At 48.6% G+C, this 12,615-nt stretch overlaps 1 protein-coding gene across 2 annotated transcripts; it reads left to right on the top strand.

Annotated features, from left to right (window-relative positions):
• Nucleotides 1-11: 11 nt before the first annotated feature.
• On the top strand, nt 12-11,234 carry GRPEL2 (GrpE like 2, mitochondrial). Of its 2 annotated transcripts, XM_066560300.1 has the most exons (5): nt 12-114; nt 4,130-4,298; nt 5,387-5,468; nt 7,402-7,606; nt 8,616-11,234. In XM_066560300.1, the coding sequence occupies exons 1-5, from the start codon at nt 47-49 to the stop codon at nt 8,770-8,772; spliced, it is 681 nt and encodes a 226-aa protein (XP_066416397.1). In that variant the 5' UTR covers nt 12-46; the 3' UTR covers nt 8,773-11,234. The 2 variants fall into 2 exon arrangements, with proteins under 2 accessions (XP_066416397.1, XP_066416398.1); XM_066560301.1 differs by having other exon boundaries at nt 7,402-8,733.
• The last annotated feature ends 1,381 nt before the right edge of the window (nt 11,235-12,615 follow it).

The following is a 12,615-nucleotide window of genomic DNA, read 5'->3' as shown; positions in this document are numbered from 1 at the left end:
CCGCGGGCGCACGGCTGCCGCCTGCTCCGCCGCTCCGTGCGGGGCCATGGCCGCCTGCTCCCTGCGGCGCCTCGGGGCCCTGCTGCCCGCGGCCGGCAAGGCCGGCACCGGCAGGTACGTGGGGCGGGCTGGGACCGGCCGGGCCGGGATGGGATGGGGATACAGGGGTGGCCCGGAGCTGCGGGGTGTCGGGGACAGACGTGGCAGCGCCGCGGGGCCGGGCCCGGGCGGGCGCCGCGCCGGAGGCGGCAACGGGAGCGGATCCACACCCGGACCCCAAGCACGACCCTGGCCCAGATCTGGACCCAGACCCGAACCCACAGCCAGACCCCGCCGGGCTCCATCATCCCCCGCCGCTCCCCATCTCACCCCCGAAACCCCACGCTGCTGTTCTGCGCTCCTCAGAACGCCCTGGAGCAGAAATAACCCCCCATAACCGAACTCCTTTCCCAGAAAAGTTGTTTGGTTTTTTTTTGGTTTTTTTTTTTTTTTTTTTTTTGGTTTTTTGGGGTTTTTTTGCAAATTATTGTTCATTTTTAAGGCAAAGCGTTTCCGCGCTCGATAAGTCACGTTGGGAGGTGGTTTCCTGCCACTGTGGGTGGGTTCTGTGTCTCGCCCGGCGGAACCATTTATTCATGAATTTATTCATTAATTATTCAGATTTAATGTGCTCCTCGGGTTTTGTTTCTTGTGGTGAGGCAGCCCATGTGCTATCGGTCTGTTTTGGGTGGTCGCGGGTAGAGAATCCATTTAATGGTGTCAATATTTAGACAGGAACAATGTCCACTCATGCTTCTTTTTACATCACGGAATACGGCTTAGAAAAGAGAAATCCATGAAGATGATTTGGTTACTTGAGTGAAGTGTGGGCAGATGAAAAGAAAAAAAGCCAAAATGCCTGGTAATTTTTTGGTTCTGTCTAGAAGAGAAGCACCGCTAAAAGACTGTTTAAATGTAATATAATAAATCTGCAGCACACAGTAAAGGCAGCTGTGTTTGGGACTAAATGTAGATGCATGTCAGGAAATTCTCCCTCTTACGTGAGTGAAAACTGCTTTGCTTCCCTGAAAAATGTGCGATGAGTCTGTCACCATCTGCGTGTCCCTCCTTTGGACATTCTCTAAGAGCTTTAGGTCTTTCTCACCTCCTGGCACCCGAAACTGCCCCAGTTCTCGAGGTGCGGCCACCCCAGAGCGGGACAGTCCCCTCCTTGCGCTGCATTATCTCTGCAGTCACTCCCTGATGAAACAGCGCGGAGGAATTGGCAATAATTAAATTTCCTTCCAAAGCAGTCTCATCAGAGCTGAAACCAGGGCAGATGTTCCTGTGTGTCTCAGCACTCGAGAGCTTTGTCATGCTGATTTGGGAGGAGGAGGAGGAGGAGGAGGGAGTGTTCCAGCAGGGTGGGGAAGGACCCTTGCGTTAGCGAGAGCTGATTGTCACTTCGGAATGGTCGGGTGCTCCAGAAAGAGGTGCTGATACCATTGTATCAGAAACCCTCTCTCATCACTGAAATATTAATCTTGAAGGACATTTGGCTTAAGCCATATGGCTGCAATCAGCTTCTCTACTCTTCCTTATCTCTTTGGCTTTCTGTGACATCCCTGTGTAAATCTTTCTGTAACACCAACTTGTGTAACTCCCTTCACACGCCCCGCGACTTCCACGTGTCTGTCACTTCGGGATGTGTCAGCTTCCTCCCGTGGGATCCATGCCTATTTTTAGGGTAGCTGTGATCAAACCAGCCTGCAGAAGATGGAGCCCGTTCAGTGGACAGCCTGTAAATAGCTCCTGCCACTTGTTGGGGAGAATTCCTTTCACCCTGCAGCAAGGAGTCAATTGAGCGGCATTTTCAACTCCCGCATAACAGACCTGAAGAATTCCCTTCGGAGTCAGGCTGGGATTTCTTGGCCATAACTTTTCCAGGCAGCATGTGACTGCCAGGGCATGTCCCTGCTCGGGGAGAGCGCTCTGGGATTTGGGATTTGGCTTCAGAGGCTGCAGAGAGGAGTCCATGCAGGCAGCTCCCTGCTCCACGTAGGCAGCTGGGACCGGCTCCTCCATGCCCCTCTCCCACGCAGAACACACCCATCCCTGCCAGGAACCACCGGCAGAGGGAAAAACCTCCCCAGCTTCGGCATCTTGGGGGCAGAGGAGTCAACTGAGCTGCACAGCCTATTTTTAAAACACTGGAGTTTCACCTCTGAGGGGCCCAGCGAGATTTCTCAGCTGTGGTTCACGTTCTTTGGTTCAGCTGTAGCATGGCTGATTTCCATCCCTGCAGCTCTTTGAAATGAAATGTGAGATGATAAAGCTTGGAGCTGCTGCTTCCCACGGACGTTTTTATGTGCAAAGAAAGCCTCAGATTGATTTTTGAAGGCTTGGTGAAGGGGTCCTGCTCTGTCCTTCCCTTTAGTTTAATGTACTAACTTTGATAAAGTGCTGTTAATCAGTCAATAAAATGAACATGACAGGAATCTTAAAAATCATTCAAGATGGGGTCTTGTGACCCAAACAGCAGCCAGGGATGAAATGTGGGGTTTTTCTCCTGTAATGGCATTCCTGGAACCCTTTAAAGATTAGTCTGAGGAACATCCTTCTCTAGAGCAAGTGTAAGTAGAGAAAGCACTTTGAGGTTTGTATTTGGCACATAATTTGTTGAAAAGGAGTGGTTTGACATACAGATGATGTTTTAAGTGCCCGCTTAATAAAAACTGCACATGCAAATGTCCTCAGGTGGGGAGAGGAAGTTTGTCATTAGTGCTGTGGGACATTTAGCACCCTGCTATTAAGGATTTAAATGATGAAACATCTGAGCTGTTAAACAGGGGTGGGAGGAGATGCCTGGTGGTCTTTGGGCAGACACAGATCTCTTGAGCTGGGCTTTGAGGGTTGAGCCAGTCTAAACCCTCAGGGACACCTCCTCCCTGCCCCACACCTCACGTATTTGGCTTCTCTTTGGTACTGGCACTTGCGCTGATCTGATCTGATCTGATCTGATCTGTCAGCAGACCTATTCAGGGACACTGAGAGAAAAGTCCTCTTGTTTTATAGGGTTATTTTTCAGCTGGTTTAACTCCTTGAGATTGAATTCTGCTCAGCTCCAGCACTGGAATAAAGGGGGCAAAACAGTTGAAGAGCACTGAAGGCTTCATGATAGACCCCAGAACAAACTCTGTGCACTTGTGTGACATTGAACCTGAGCAATGCAGCCTTGCTAAAGAGGAAGAATGCTTCATGGTACAGGCCTGGTAATGTGAACTCAGCTGAATCGATTCTGGGGTCTAACTTAACCTCTCTGTGCAGAGTGGAATTGTTCTGTAAAAGCACAGGGAGTGGAGCTGGTGCCAGCACAGGGATTTCTGGGCTCTGCTGCCTTTCACAGGGGTAGATGTGCACTTAATGTATGGAAAACATTGCACAGAGGGGATATAAAACATTGCACGATGGGGGTGTTGAAAGCTTTGCTCAGAGGAAGAGCCCAGGTATTCCCAAAGAAGGAGAATACACCCTTCCTTGTTAGATGTGTACCGAAATGTTTCCTGGGTGGAGCTGGTTTGGAAGTAAATTCTCTTTTGTTCTGCAGATTCTTCCTGGTGTGAGGTGAGAGACGGAGGTGGAGCTGAGGCTCACACTGGCAGGAATGAGCCCTGTCTAGGCTGGTTTGTAAAAGCAACTGTAATAGGAGGGAGAGTAAAACACAGTCAGGGAATCACAGAATTATTTATGTTGGAAAAGACCATGGAGGTGGTGGAAGTGTCCAAGGAATGACTGGATGTGGCACACAGGGCTCTGGGTGGGTCACAAGGTGGGGATTGGGTACAGGTTGGACTTGGTGGTCTTGAAGGTGTTTTCCAATCTCATTCTGTGTTTCTGTGAAAATCTGACTCTTTTGAAGGTATGCCAAAGAAGTGGAGTAAAGCCTCTGTGTGCCATGTTAGTCTAAAATAAAAGAAATTAAACCCACCTCTTTGTGTTTCTTTGCTGATTGTCTGTGTTTTCTGAAAAGAACTAAAATTGTGTCTAGAATCCTGTGTACCTCTTTTAAGACAGCCTGCTTTTAATACTGACACTAATCTTGAATTCTCATGGACCCTGAAGTTACTCAACTTTGTTTCTGTGTCCCTAGTTTGTATTTCAGAGGGTGCCCCTGTGCTTTCAGCACTGCAGCTCAGCAGAGGAGTACAGGAGACGAGTGTGGCCCAGAGGACCCCAGTGAGGAGCCCAAGCACCCCCTCTCTGGCTGTGCCTTGGAGCACAAAGCCATCAAATTGGAAGAGCAGGTCCGGGATTTAACTGTGAGTGTGCTGGATGCCTTTGCTTCAGTGGCTTGGTTTGGTTTTCAGCCCTGGATTTTTCCCTAAATGCTGTGACACACACACACACAGAGCTCCAGAGCAGCTGTGCCCTGAGTGTGAGAGGGTGAAATTCCAGCCTGCCCTCCCCAAAACACCATCTGCCAGCAGTGCCAGCAGCAGGGCACTCACTGATGGTGTGATCCTGGCAGGAAAAGCTGTGTCCTGGAGCTGGTCACTTCTTTCACAGCCTTGTGGCAGAAGCTTTATGCTGATTAGTGTCACATGTTGGCATAAAGTCATGGAATATCCTGAGTTCCCTCAGGATCATCCAGCCCAGCTCCTGGCCCTGCCCAGACCCAAAATCCCACCCTGGGCATCCCTGGAGCGCTGTCCAAACCCTCCTGGAGCTCTGGCAGCCTGGGCAGTGCCAGCACCCTCTGGGGGAAAAACCTTTCCCAAAATCCAGCCTGACCCTGCCCTGGCCCAGGTCCAGCCCTTCCCTGGCTCCTGTCCCTGTCCCAGGAGTCTCCCCTCAGCCTCCTCCAGCTGCACAATCCCAGTGCCCTCAGCTGCTCCTCCATGGCCCCTCCAGACCCTTCCCCACCCTCATGCCCCTCCTTTGGACACTCCTTATCAGCTTTATGTCACACTAGATCCAGATTATCTGAGCAGGAAAGCCCTTTTAAGTGCCCGTGTGTGATGGAAATCAGGTTCTATATTGAAGAACTGCACGTGACTGAGGGAGGATTAAATGCCACAGCACTGGGCTGTTCTGGAGATAATCACCCTGAGAATGCTGCCCTGAGTGAGAAATCAGCTGTCACAGAGCTGCCTGCTGGAGAGAGCAGGATCTCAGCAGCAGCCTGACCGTGGCTGTTCAGCTGAATTCAGCCATTCAGTGCCCAGAATATTTTTGGCCTTGAGTCTTGTGAAAGAGTTGCAGTTTTTGGTTAATCAGTGGAAAGACTTGTCTTTGTGTGAAAATGCAGCAGCCCAGCACAACCTTCTCTCTTTAAAGCCTTTCTGAGGGGTTTGCAGTGTCAGAGAGGGTTTCACCTGCAGCTTGGATGTGTCCCCTCTGGTTACAGGAGCGATACCGGAGAGCTTTGGCAGATTCTGAAAATGTCCGGAGGAGAACACAGAAGTTTGTGGAAGATGCCAAACTCTTTGGTAAGCAGAAGAGCTGTGTTTACTGCACTGGCCTGCCTGCCTGAGCAGAAGATGCTGATCAGCAGCTTTCTGTCCCCCTGTCCTGCCCTCCCACGTTTATTTCAAATCCTGCTATGATGCTTGGCCTGGACTCTTGATATCTGGGCTTAATCACTGTTTTTTTCTCTGTGTCCAGCTGTGTCCTGTCCTATCAGGTTTACCCACAGAATCACAGAATTGTGAGGTTGTTTTTTTTTTTTAAATAGTCCCAGTGTAGCTGAGTTTAGTTCTGCTGACTTGGTTGAAAATGCAGCTCTGCTGTGTGCTGAGGATTGGCTCTGGCAGGGTGCATTTTATACTCAGCTGTGTCATCAGGTTGTGATCTCCTTTTCTGTATTAACAGCCTCCTGTGCTTCAGTTCATTGGAGGTGGATGCAGCCTGGGGCAGTAGTTGTCAATCTCTAGATTAGATGTTTAAAACCTTTAAAAGAAATATTTTAGCATCAGTGAAACGAGCTGGATTTGTAGCTTTGGCAGCAGAAGGAGGTGAGGGGGGAAGAAAGTGCTGTTCAGGCATTGCACTGTGCCAGAACCATCTCTGAGAATGAAAAACTGTTTTTCTCCATAATGCATGGATCTCAAGAGGTTTATTGTTAGCTAATTCTAGCAGCCTTGAAATTAGAGCTGCTGTATTTTCTTACTTTCCACCCATGGTGCTATAAAATGGCTGCTGAGTTTGGAGATAATCAACAGCAGGATCATTGATTTTGAGAGGGTTTTTTGAGCTTTTGGGATTTGATATGTAGCACGAATCAAAAATAACTTCCTTATTAGAAATTGCTCACAGAGTGAGACTTGGAGTTGTGTAAATAAGAGGAAAATCTGAAAGGAGATTATAGCAAGGTGGGGTTAGTCTCTTTTCCCAATTGATGAGAGGTAAGACAAGAGGAAGCAGCCTCAAGTTGTGCCAGGGGAGGTTTAGATTGGATTTTAGGAGAAATTTCTTCACTGAGAGTGTCGCCAAGCACTGGCACAGGCTGCCCCCAGAAGAGGTGGGGCTACCATCCCTGGAGGTGTTGGAAAGACTGTGAAAGGTTTAGTGGTGGCCTTGGCAGTGCTGACTTGATGATCTTAAAGGTCTTGAACAGCCTCAGTGACTCTGATTCCATGAAATGAGTGGTAATTGCTGGGCTTCTGTCTGCTGCTTTGCTGCATCTCCTTCCTCTCCCTTTGTTCACATGTACAGCTGCAGACAGCACCTGACTATTGCCTCATTTTCTGTTTCCCTAATGTGTCATTCCAGTCAGGGAGTTATGACATTTATGTAACTGAGGGAGGCAGCTTTTCCTGGAATTTCTGCACTGTGCAAGGAACCACTGCTGGAAATGCAGCCAGTCTAACCCTTTTGTCATTATTTTCGAATGATAAAACCTGCCTGGCTTTTCATGACCAACCCAAGGACCATTTTGGTTCAGTCCTTCCACAATGGTTTTAAGCTATGAATAAATTGGGGACTTTGTACTTCTGAATAGCCATGCATTGTTTTTGCTTCCCCCCATTGTGTTTGTTCCCTGTGGAATGGGCATTTGTGTGACAAAATTTTGCCACACAAATGGGACTGGAGCAGGGAATGCGGAGCAGAGCCCTAAATGACAAATCTGAGTTGCAAAAACCTGTTTGGAGTGAGACATTAATGCTCTGTTTTGTCAGGAATACCAAATATATAAATGGTCATGGTATGGATGTGCATTTCCTGCATATACCTTGGTTTGGGGAATCTTTAGATTACTTTTAATGCTGAAGCTTTGGTTCCAGCAATCAGAAACCACCTCCTGGTCTTGCCGAATTAACTCCAAATCAACGAGCAGCTTTAAAGGTGCCTTCAAACCACCGTGCCTTTGTCTGCCCTTGGTGCTGGATGTTCTGTAAGCTGTCCTTCACTCCCTTCCTGCAGGCATCCAGAGTTTCTGCAGGGACCTGGTGGAGGTGGCAGACATCCTGGAGAAGACGGCCGAGAGCGCCGCGGGCCACGCCGAGGAGCCCAGCGACCCCAACCCCACCCTGCAGAAAATCTACGAGGGGCTGTCCCTCATCGAGGCCAAGCTGCAGAGCGTCTTCGCCAAGCACGGCCTGCAGAAGATGAACCCTGTGGGGGGCAGGTACGACCCCTACGACCACGAGATCGTCTGCCACGTGCCAGCCGAGGGCGTGCAGCCAGGCACCGTGGCGCTGGTCACGCAGGACGGCTACAAACTGCACGGCCGCACCATCCGCCACGCGCTGGTCGGCGTGGCCGTGGAGGCGCAGGAGTGACGTGGCTCCAGCTGCTCCACCTGGCACCTTGCTGGGCTGGGGACAGTGCCAGCTGTTTGTATTTTACTTATTTATTGAGCTGGGTTTGTGTCGTGGGATGGCTTCGGGGTCGCCGCCGTTCCTCCTGAGGTACTTGTGTATTTAATGATCCTCCTTGGAGCTGTGGGGTCCTGCTGTTTGGTCAGAAATTTGGGGCACTGTAGCCTCCTTCTCTGCTTATTTCTCCATGGTTTGTATGGGGAAGAGGGGAGATGTGGAGAGAAAGGGAAATTCTCTTCTTGTCTCCCTGTTCCATCTCCTGCAGTGGCCTCCAGGAAAGGAACTTCTCTGCATCACTTTCCACAGCTGTATTAAGGGACTGTTAATAATACTGACCTACCTCACAGGGATGTGGTGAGGCTTTTCATGTGCAAAGCACTGGGAAAAGTCCAGAGGGATGAGTATTCTTATCACTTGGATTTGATGTCTTCCCTTGTCCCCACACCCCTCGGATGGGGTGAAGATGATCACTTGAAATAACATTTAGGGGCAGCTTTTTCTTATGTTGCTTCAGGAAAACAATCAGGAATTCATGGAATCTCTGTTGTACTAGAGTTGAATAGAGATGAGGGTTTAAAAGAATTCAGCTGTTAGGTCAGACTAATGTTAATATTCCTTCTCCAGGTAAAATTCTAGCTTGACTCTTTGTTCCCAAAGGTAAAACAGGGAACGGTGATTTGTGGTGGAGCCAGAAAACTGTCCTCACATCTCTTAATCTCCAACCCAAATGTATGTTTTAGAGGAGAGTAATTTCTCTTCCCTGGTGGGTATTTGTGCAGCTTTCAAGCATGATAAACTATGTGCTCTCTGTTGCAGCTGCTGGCAAAATGGAGCTGTGCCCTTAAGCAGGAAATCTGGACTGTTCTGTTTTCTCAGCTCTCCGGCAGAGATCCTCACATTACACCAACTTCCAGTCCTCATTCTGATTCTACTTTCAATGATCCTAGTAAATATGAAACCTTTTGGGTTTTGATGCAAGGAGAAAAACCTTTTTTGCTCCAAAGTCTCAAGTGCCCTTGAACCAATTTTAGCAGCAGTGACAAGAAAGCAAGAAAAGCAGAAGGCTGAGGAAGTGAAAGCTGACCTCGAGCTGTCCTCCTGGTTGGAGGCATGTTGTTGTCACAGCACATATGTATTTCCCACTGGCCCTATTGCCTGGGAGTTCATTTATCTCAGCTGAAAGGATGCAGTCACTGAGGAGGATCAGAATTTAACCCTTTGCAGAGTAGCAAGCAGTCAAATGACAGAAGAACAGTTAAGCCACAAAACCAGGAATGGTTGGTTTTCAGCTTGTTTCTTACTGATTTGTTCATTCCTTTCCTTTTACTTTCTGGAATTGGTTCCATAACCTGACAAATGCACTTCCAAAAGTGCTTTACTTTTAGAGTGAATGCCATCCCTGGTTTGGAAGAAAATTTATTCTTCTCCCATTCCTTCAGAGGCTTCAGCTGAAAAACCCTTTAGTGGTGGACTTCAAGATTGTTACAGCCTTTAATACTGCCAGTCTTTCACCTAGGGAGACTGTGTGCAGTTAGTGGGTTGGCAGCCCAGAAATTTAAGTAATTTGCACATTTCTAACCTGCTCCGTGCAACCTTCTTTAGTGACAGCTGTGGTGTGAGTCTGTAGCGGATCCTTTTTGGAGTGTGGGTTTCTGCCTCTGTGCAGTAGGTTATGGAGATTTCAGCCCTGAAACAGCACTTCTGGCAGCCTTAGCTCATGGGCAGACCTCTTGTTCAGTGTCTTGTATCATTACCATGGTTTTGGAAGTTTCAGAGATAAACAGGACTTCCTATCCATTGTTGTGCTGAGCAGGTCACCAGGGTTTGCTGTTTCTCCAGAGAAGAATGGTAAAATATGAAATGTGACACTACAGACGTGGCTGTTCTTCCTCAAAAGCGAGGAGGAGCCCATGTCCTCAGCTGGCACAGTGAGGTCTCTGCTGCCTCTTCAGCCCCTGCTGTATCAGTTGAATCTTGCAGTATGAGGGGAGAGGTGGAAGCCAACTTTGAAAGTGAAACTTCAGTTGTAAGGAGCCAAACAGATGCACTGACATTTTACACTACAGACAGTTTTCTGTCACAGAGAGGCTGCAGCTGAGTGTGACCAGGAGTGATGGGATCCAAATCCTCTTTAAAGTCACCCATGGAGCCACTCGACTGTGAAAACAATGTTACAGCCACTCAGTCCAACTTGGGTTTGCCAGCTCTGCCTGTCCCCTCAGCCAGTGTTCACCCACTTCTGCCTTAAGGAAATACCCTAAAATGCACTCCAGACCTCCTGTCTGTACTGAAATATGGTTTATTCAGTTTGTCTGTCTGGGGTCTGCTCTCACTGAGGCACTGCAGTGTGGCTGCAGCAGGACTCTGAGGGATCCAGCTCCTCTACAGTCTTCCCCACCCTCACAGAGGCCCTCTTGAATTTGGGGCAAGTTCTTCTCCCAGTGAAACCTACAAAACTTCTACAGGATCCTGGCAGGTGTTATGATTCCTGTGAAACGGAGGCAATGCTGAGAGACTTTCACAGATGTTACCAAAGAGATAAATCCTCTAGCTGTTGTTTGTCCCAGTTTCTGTTTCCTCTGAAAGGTGAAGTGAAAATGAAATAACCAAACCTGGATTCCATCACAGAATCCAGATTTCACAGGTAAAATTTGATTCCCTTGCCTTTCAAGCACACTTATTGATGGTTTTTTGTCCTGGATGAGATTGTGGAAGGGTGGGTTGAATTTCTCCTTGTTTCTTGCTGCTTTTTCTGCCCTGTTTCTGTAACTCCTGCAGGGAGGGCACTGACCCATGAGCTGCTCCTCTGCAGTCACTTTATCCGGCGACTGTTCAATAAAACACAGGAATACATGAACAGGGCAGGAATAGCAGAGGAGAGGAAGTGTCATGTACCTTCTAGACATTTCCACACCTGGACAAATCTCCAGTGGCACTGTCATGAGCATGGCAAGATCTGAGCTCTGACCAGGAGCAGTGCAGAATGAAATGGATGTTGCTTTGTGAACCTTAACTTCCAGTGCTTCAGCAGCAGAGCTTCTGTTGGAAGAGCTGTGATCACTCAATAGCTCCTAGCAGTACCTTAATTAAAAAAAAAAAAAAAAAGTATTTAAGTTTTATATTGTGAATATTGTAGTATTTTTTTATTTTAAAACTCGAGGTGTTTTGGTATTATTTGCAAAATCAAACGAACAAAGCGTTGCTAATGTCCAGAAACCCAAGGCCATTGAAGTGGAGGGAAAATGTGTATATATTGTAATTTTTGTGTGTTTCTGTGCTCTTTGTTTACCCAAAGGTTCTGTCTGTATGAAAGACAGATGTGTGGGAGCAGTGCAAGAAATTGACAACAACATTTGAGTTGATGTTGGAAAGGTCTGATTTCCTTTAGCTGTCCAGATATGTCCATTTGCTAATAAAACAGAAGAATTGCAGTGATTTCTCTTGCCTTTTCCCTGCCTCAAACTGCTGCTCATTCCAACTCCAGCCAGCTGGGGCTGCACACAGGAAGGTTTCTGGCTGTTCCAGGTCCCATTGTCTGTGACAGGGCCACAGCAGCATTTGGCTGAGCATTTTATTAACGATGCTTTAGGAGGACTCCCAGCAATGCACACACACAGGCTTGGTGTCAGTGATTCCTGCCCTGATAACCTGCCCAGGCATTTCCACACCTTCTGCTGTGTCTGCTCCTGGGTGACTGTGGAGAGAAATGTTCTCTGCCAGCCTCTGGTGGTGGCTGGTTCAGCAGAGCTCTGCCAACAGCTGAAATCTGTTGGATCTCTGGGTTTATCTTTGCTTGGCTCTGCCCCTGTGTGTGCTGTGCTGCAGCAATCCAGGGATTGTGCAGCACTGCAGTTAAGGGTGGGTTAATTTACAGGGTGCCTTCACACTGGTACCCACAGGCAGGCTGTAATTTCAGGGATTTGTGGGAGAAAAGACGAGGCTTTCTCTGTGAGGGCGTGTTTGTAACAGATTTCCTTCTCTGCAAAAATAGCTGGGCCTCCATTCCTGCCTTTGCCGTGGCATTTGGTGCCGTGTGGGTGGGCCTTGTTCTGCCACAGCTCTGGATGCCCCCGGGCACTTCTCCCTGCAATAAAAAGCATTTGCAAAAGACCATTTACAAATAGCCTTTATGGGGGCGAGATCAATATTTCCGTGCTAAAGATCTGCCAGCAAAGCCAGCCGTGCCGCAGGGGTGATGGCCCATTGCAGGGCTTTTCCTCATCCTCCTGAAATGCACCCCAGCCCAGGAAATCCTGCTGCTGCCATTAGGCAATTTCTGGCTCTGCTGGTTTTTCTCTGCAGCAACAGTGAGAGTTGGGAGTTCTCAAACCACCATGTGCAGAAAAGCCTCAGAGCTTGGGGCAGAGCATTTTGCTTATGGCATGAGAAAATACCCAAACTCCTGCGAGCAGGGTGGGGACTGGGAGCAGTGCTGACCTGCCTGGGAGCCCTGCTGTGTGCACAGCACATTTCTTGTCACCCACAGCCCTGGGGAAATGAGGCTGGTTAAGCAAGAGCTTGTTAAAACCCAAGATGTGCTGCAAAGATATTTGTGTGCTGTGTTTTGAGCTGCTTGGGATCCTCATCTCCCCATCCCGGTGGGATCTTGCCCATTGTGGGGGGGAGCTGAGCAAGGGTCATTTTTGTCTGTGCACACCCCAAATATTCAGCCTTGAGGTTCAGGGTTGTACGTGCAGAAAGTCTGGAGTGGCTCCTGGCTGGGGAAAGGAGGGGGCCTGTGCTTGTGTTGTGTTTCCTGGAGACAAAGGGATGGATTCTCAAACAAAATTCTGTCCCTGGGTAAGGAGCCAGCCCT

This window comes from Molothrus aeneus, chromosome 15 (assembly GCF_037042795.1).
Source record: "Molothrus aeneus isolate 106 chromosome 15, BPBGC_Maene_1.0, whole genome shotgun sequence".
Lineage (NCBI taxonomy): Eukaryota > Metazoa > Chordata > Aves > Passeriformes > Icteridae > Molothrus > Molothrus aeneus.
This window is presented reverse-complemented; position numbering and strand designations above follow the sequence as displayed.

Coding starts and splice junctions, on each gene's coding strand:
- GRPEL2 (XM_066560300.1), top strand. CDS start 47: ATGGCCGCCTGCTCCCTGCGGCGCCTCGGGGCCCTGCTGCCCGCGGCC. Junction 115..4,129: donor GGCAAGGCCGGCACCGGCAG/GTACGTGGGGCG, acceptor CTGTGTCCCTAG/TTTGTATTTCAGAGGGTGCC. Junction 4,299..5,386: donor AGCAGGTCCGGGATTTAACT/GTGAGTGTGCTG, acceptor CTCTGGTTACAG/GAGCGATACCGGAGAGCTTT.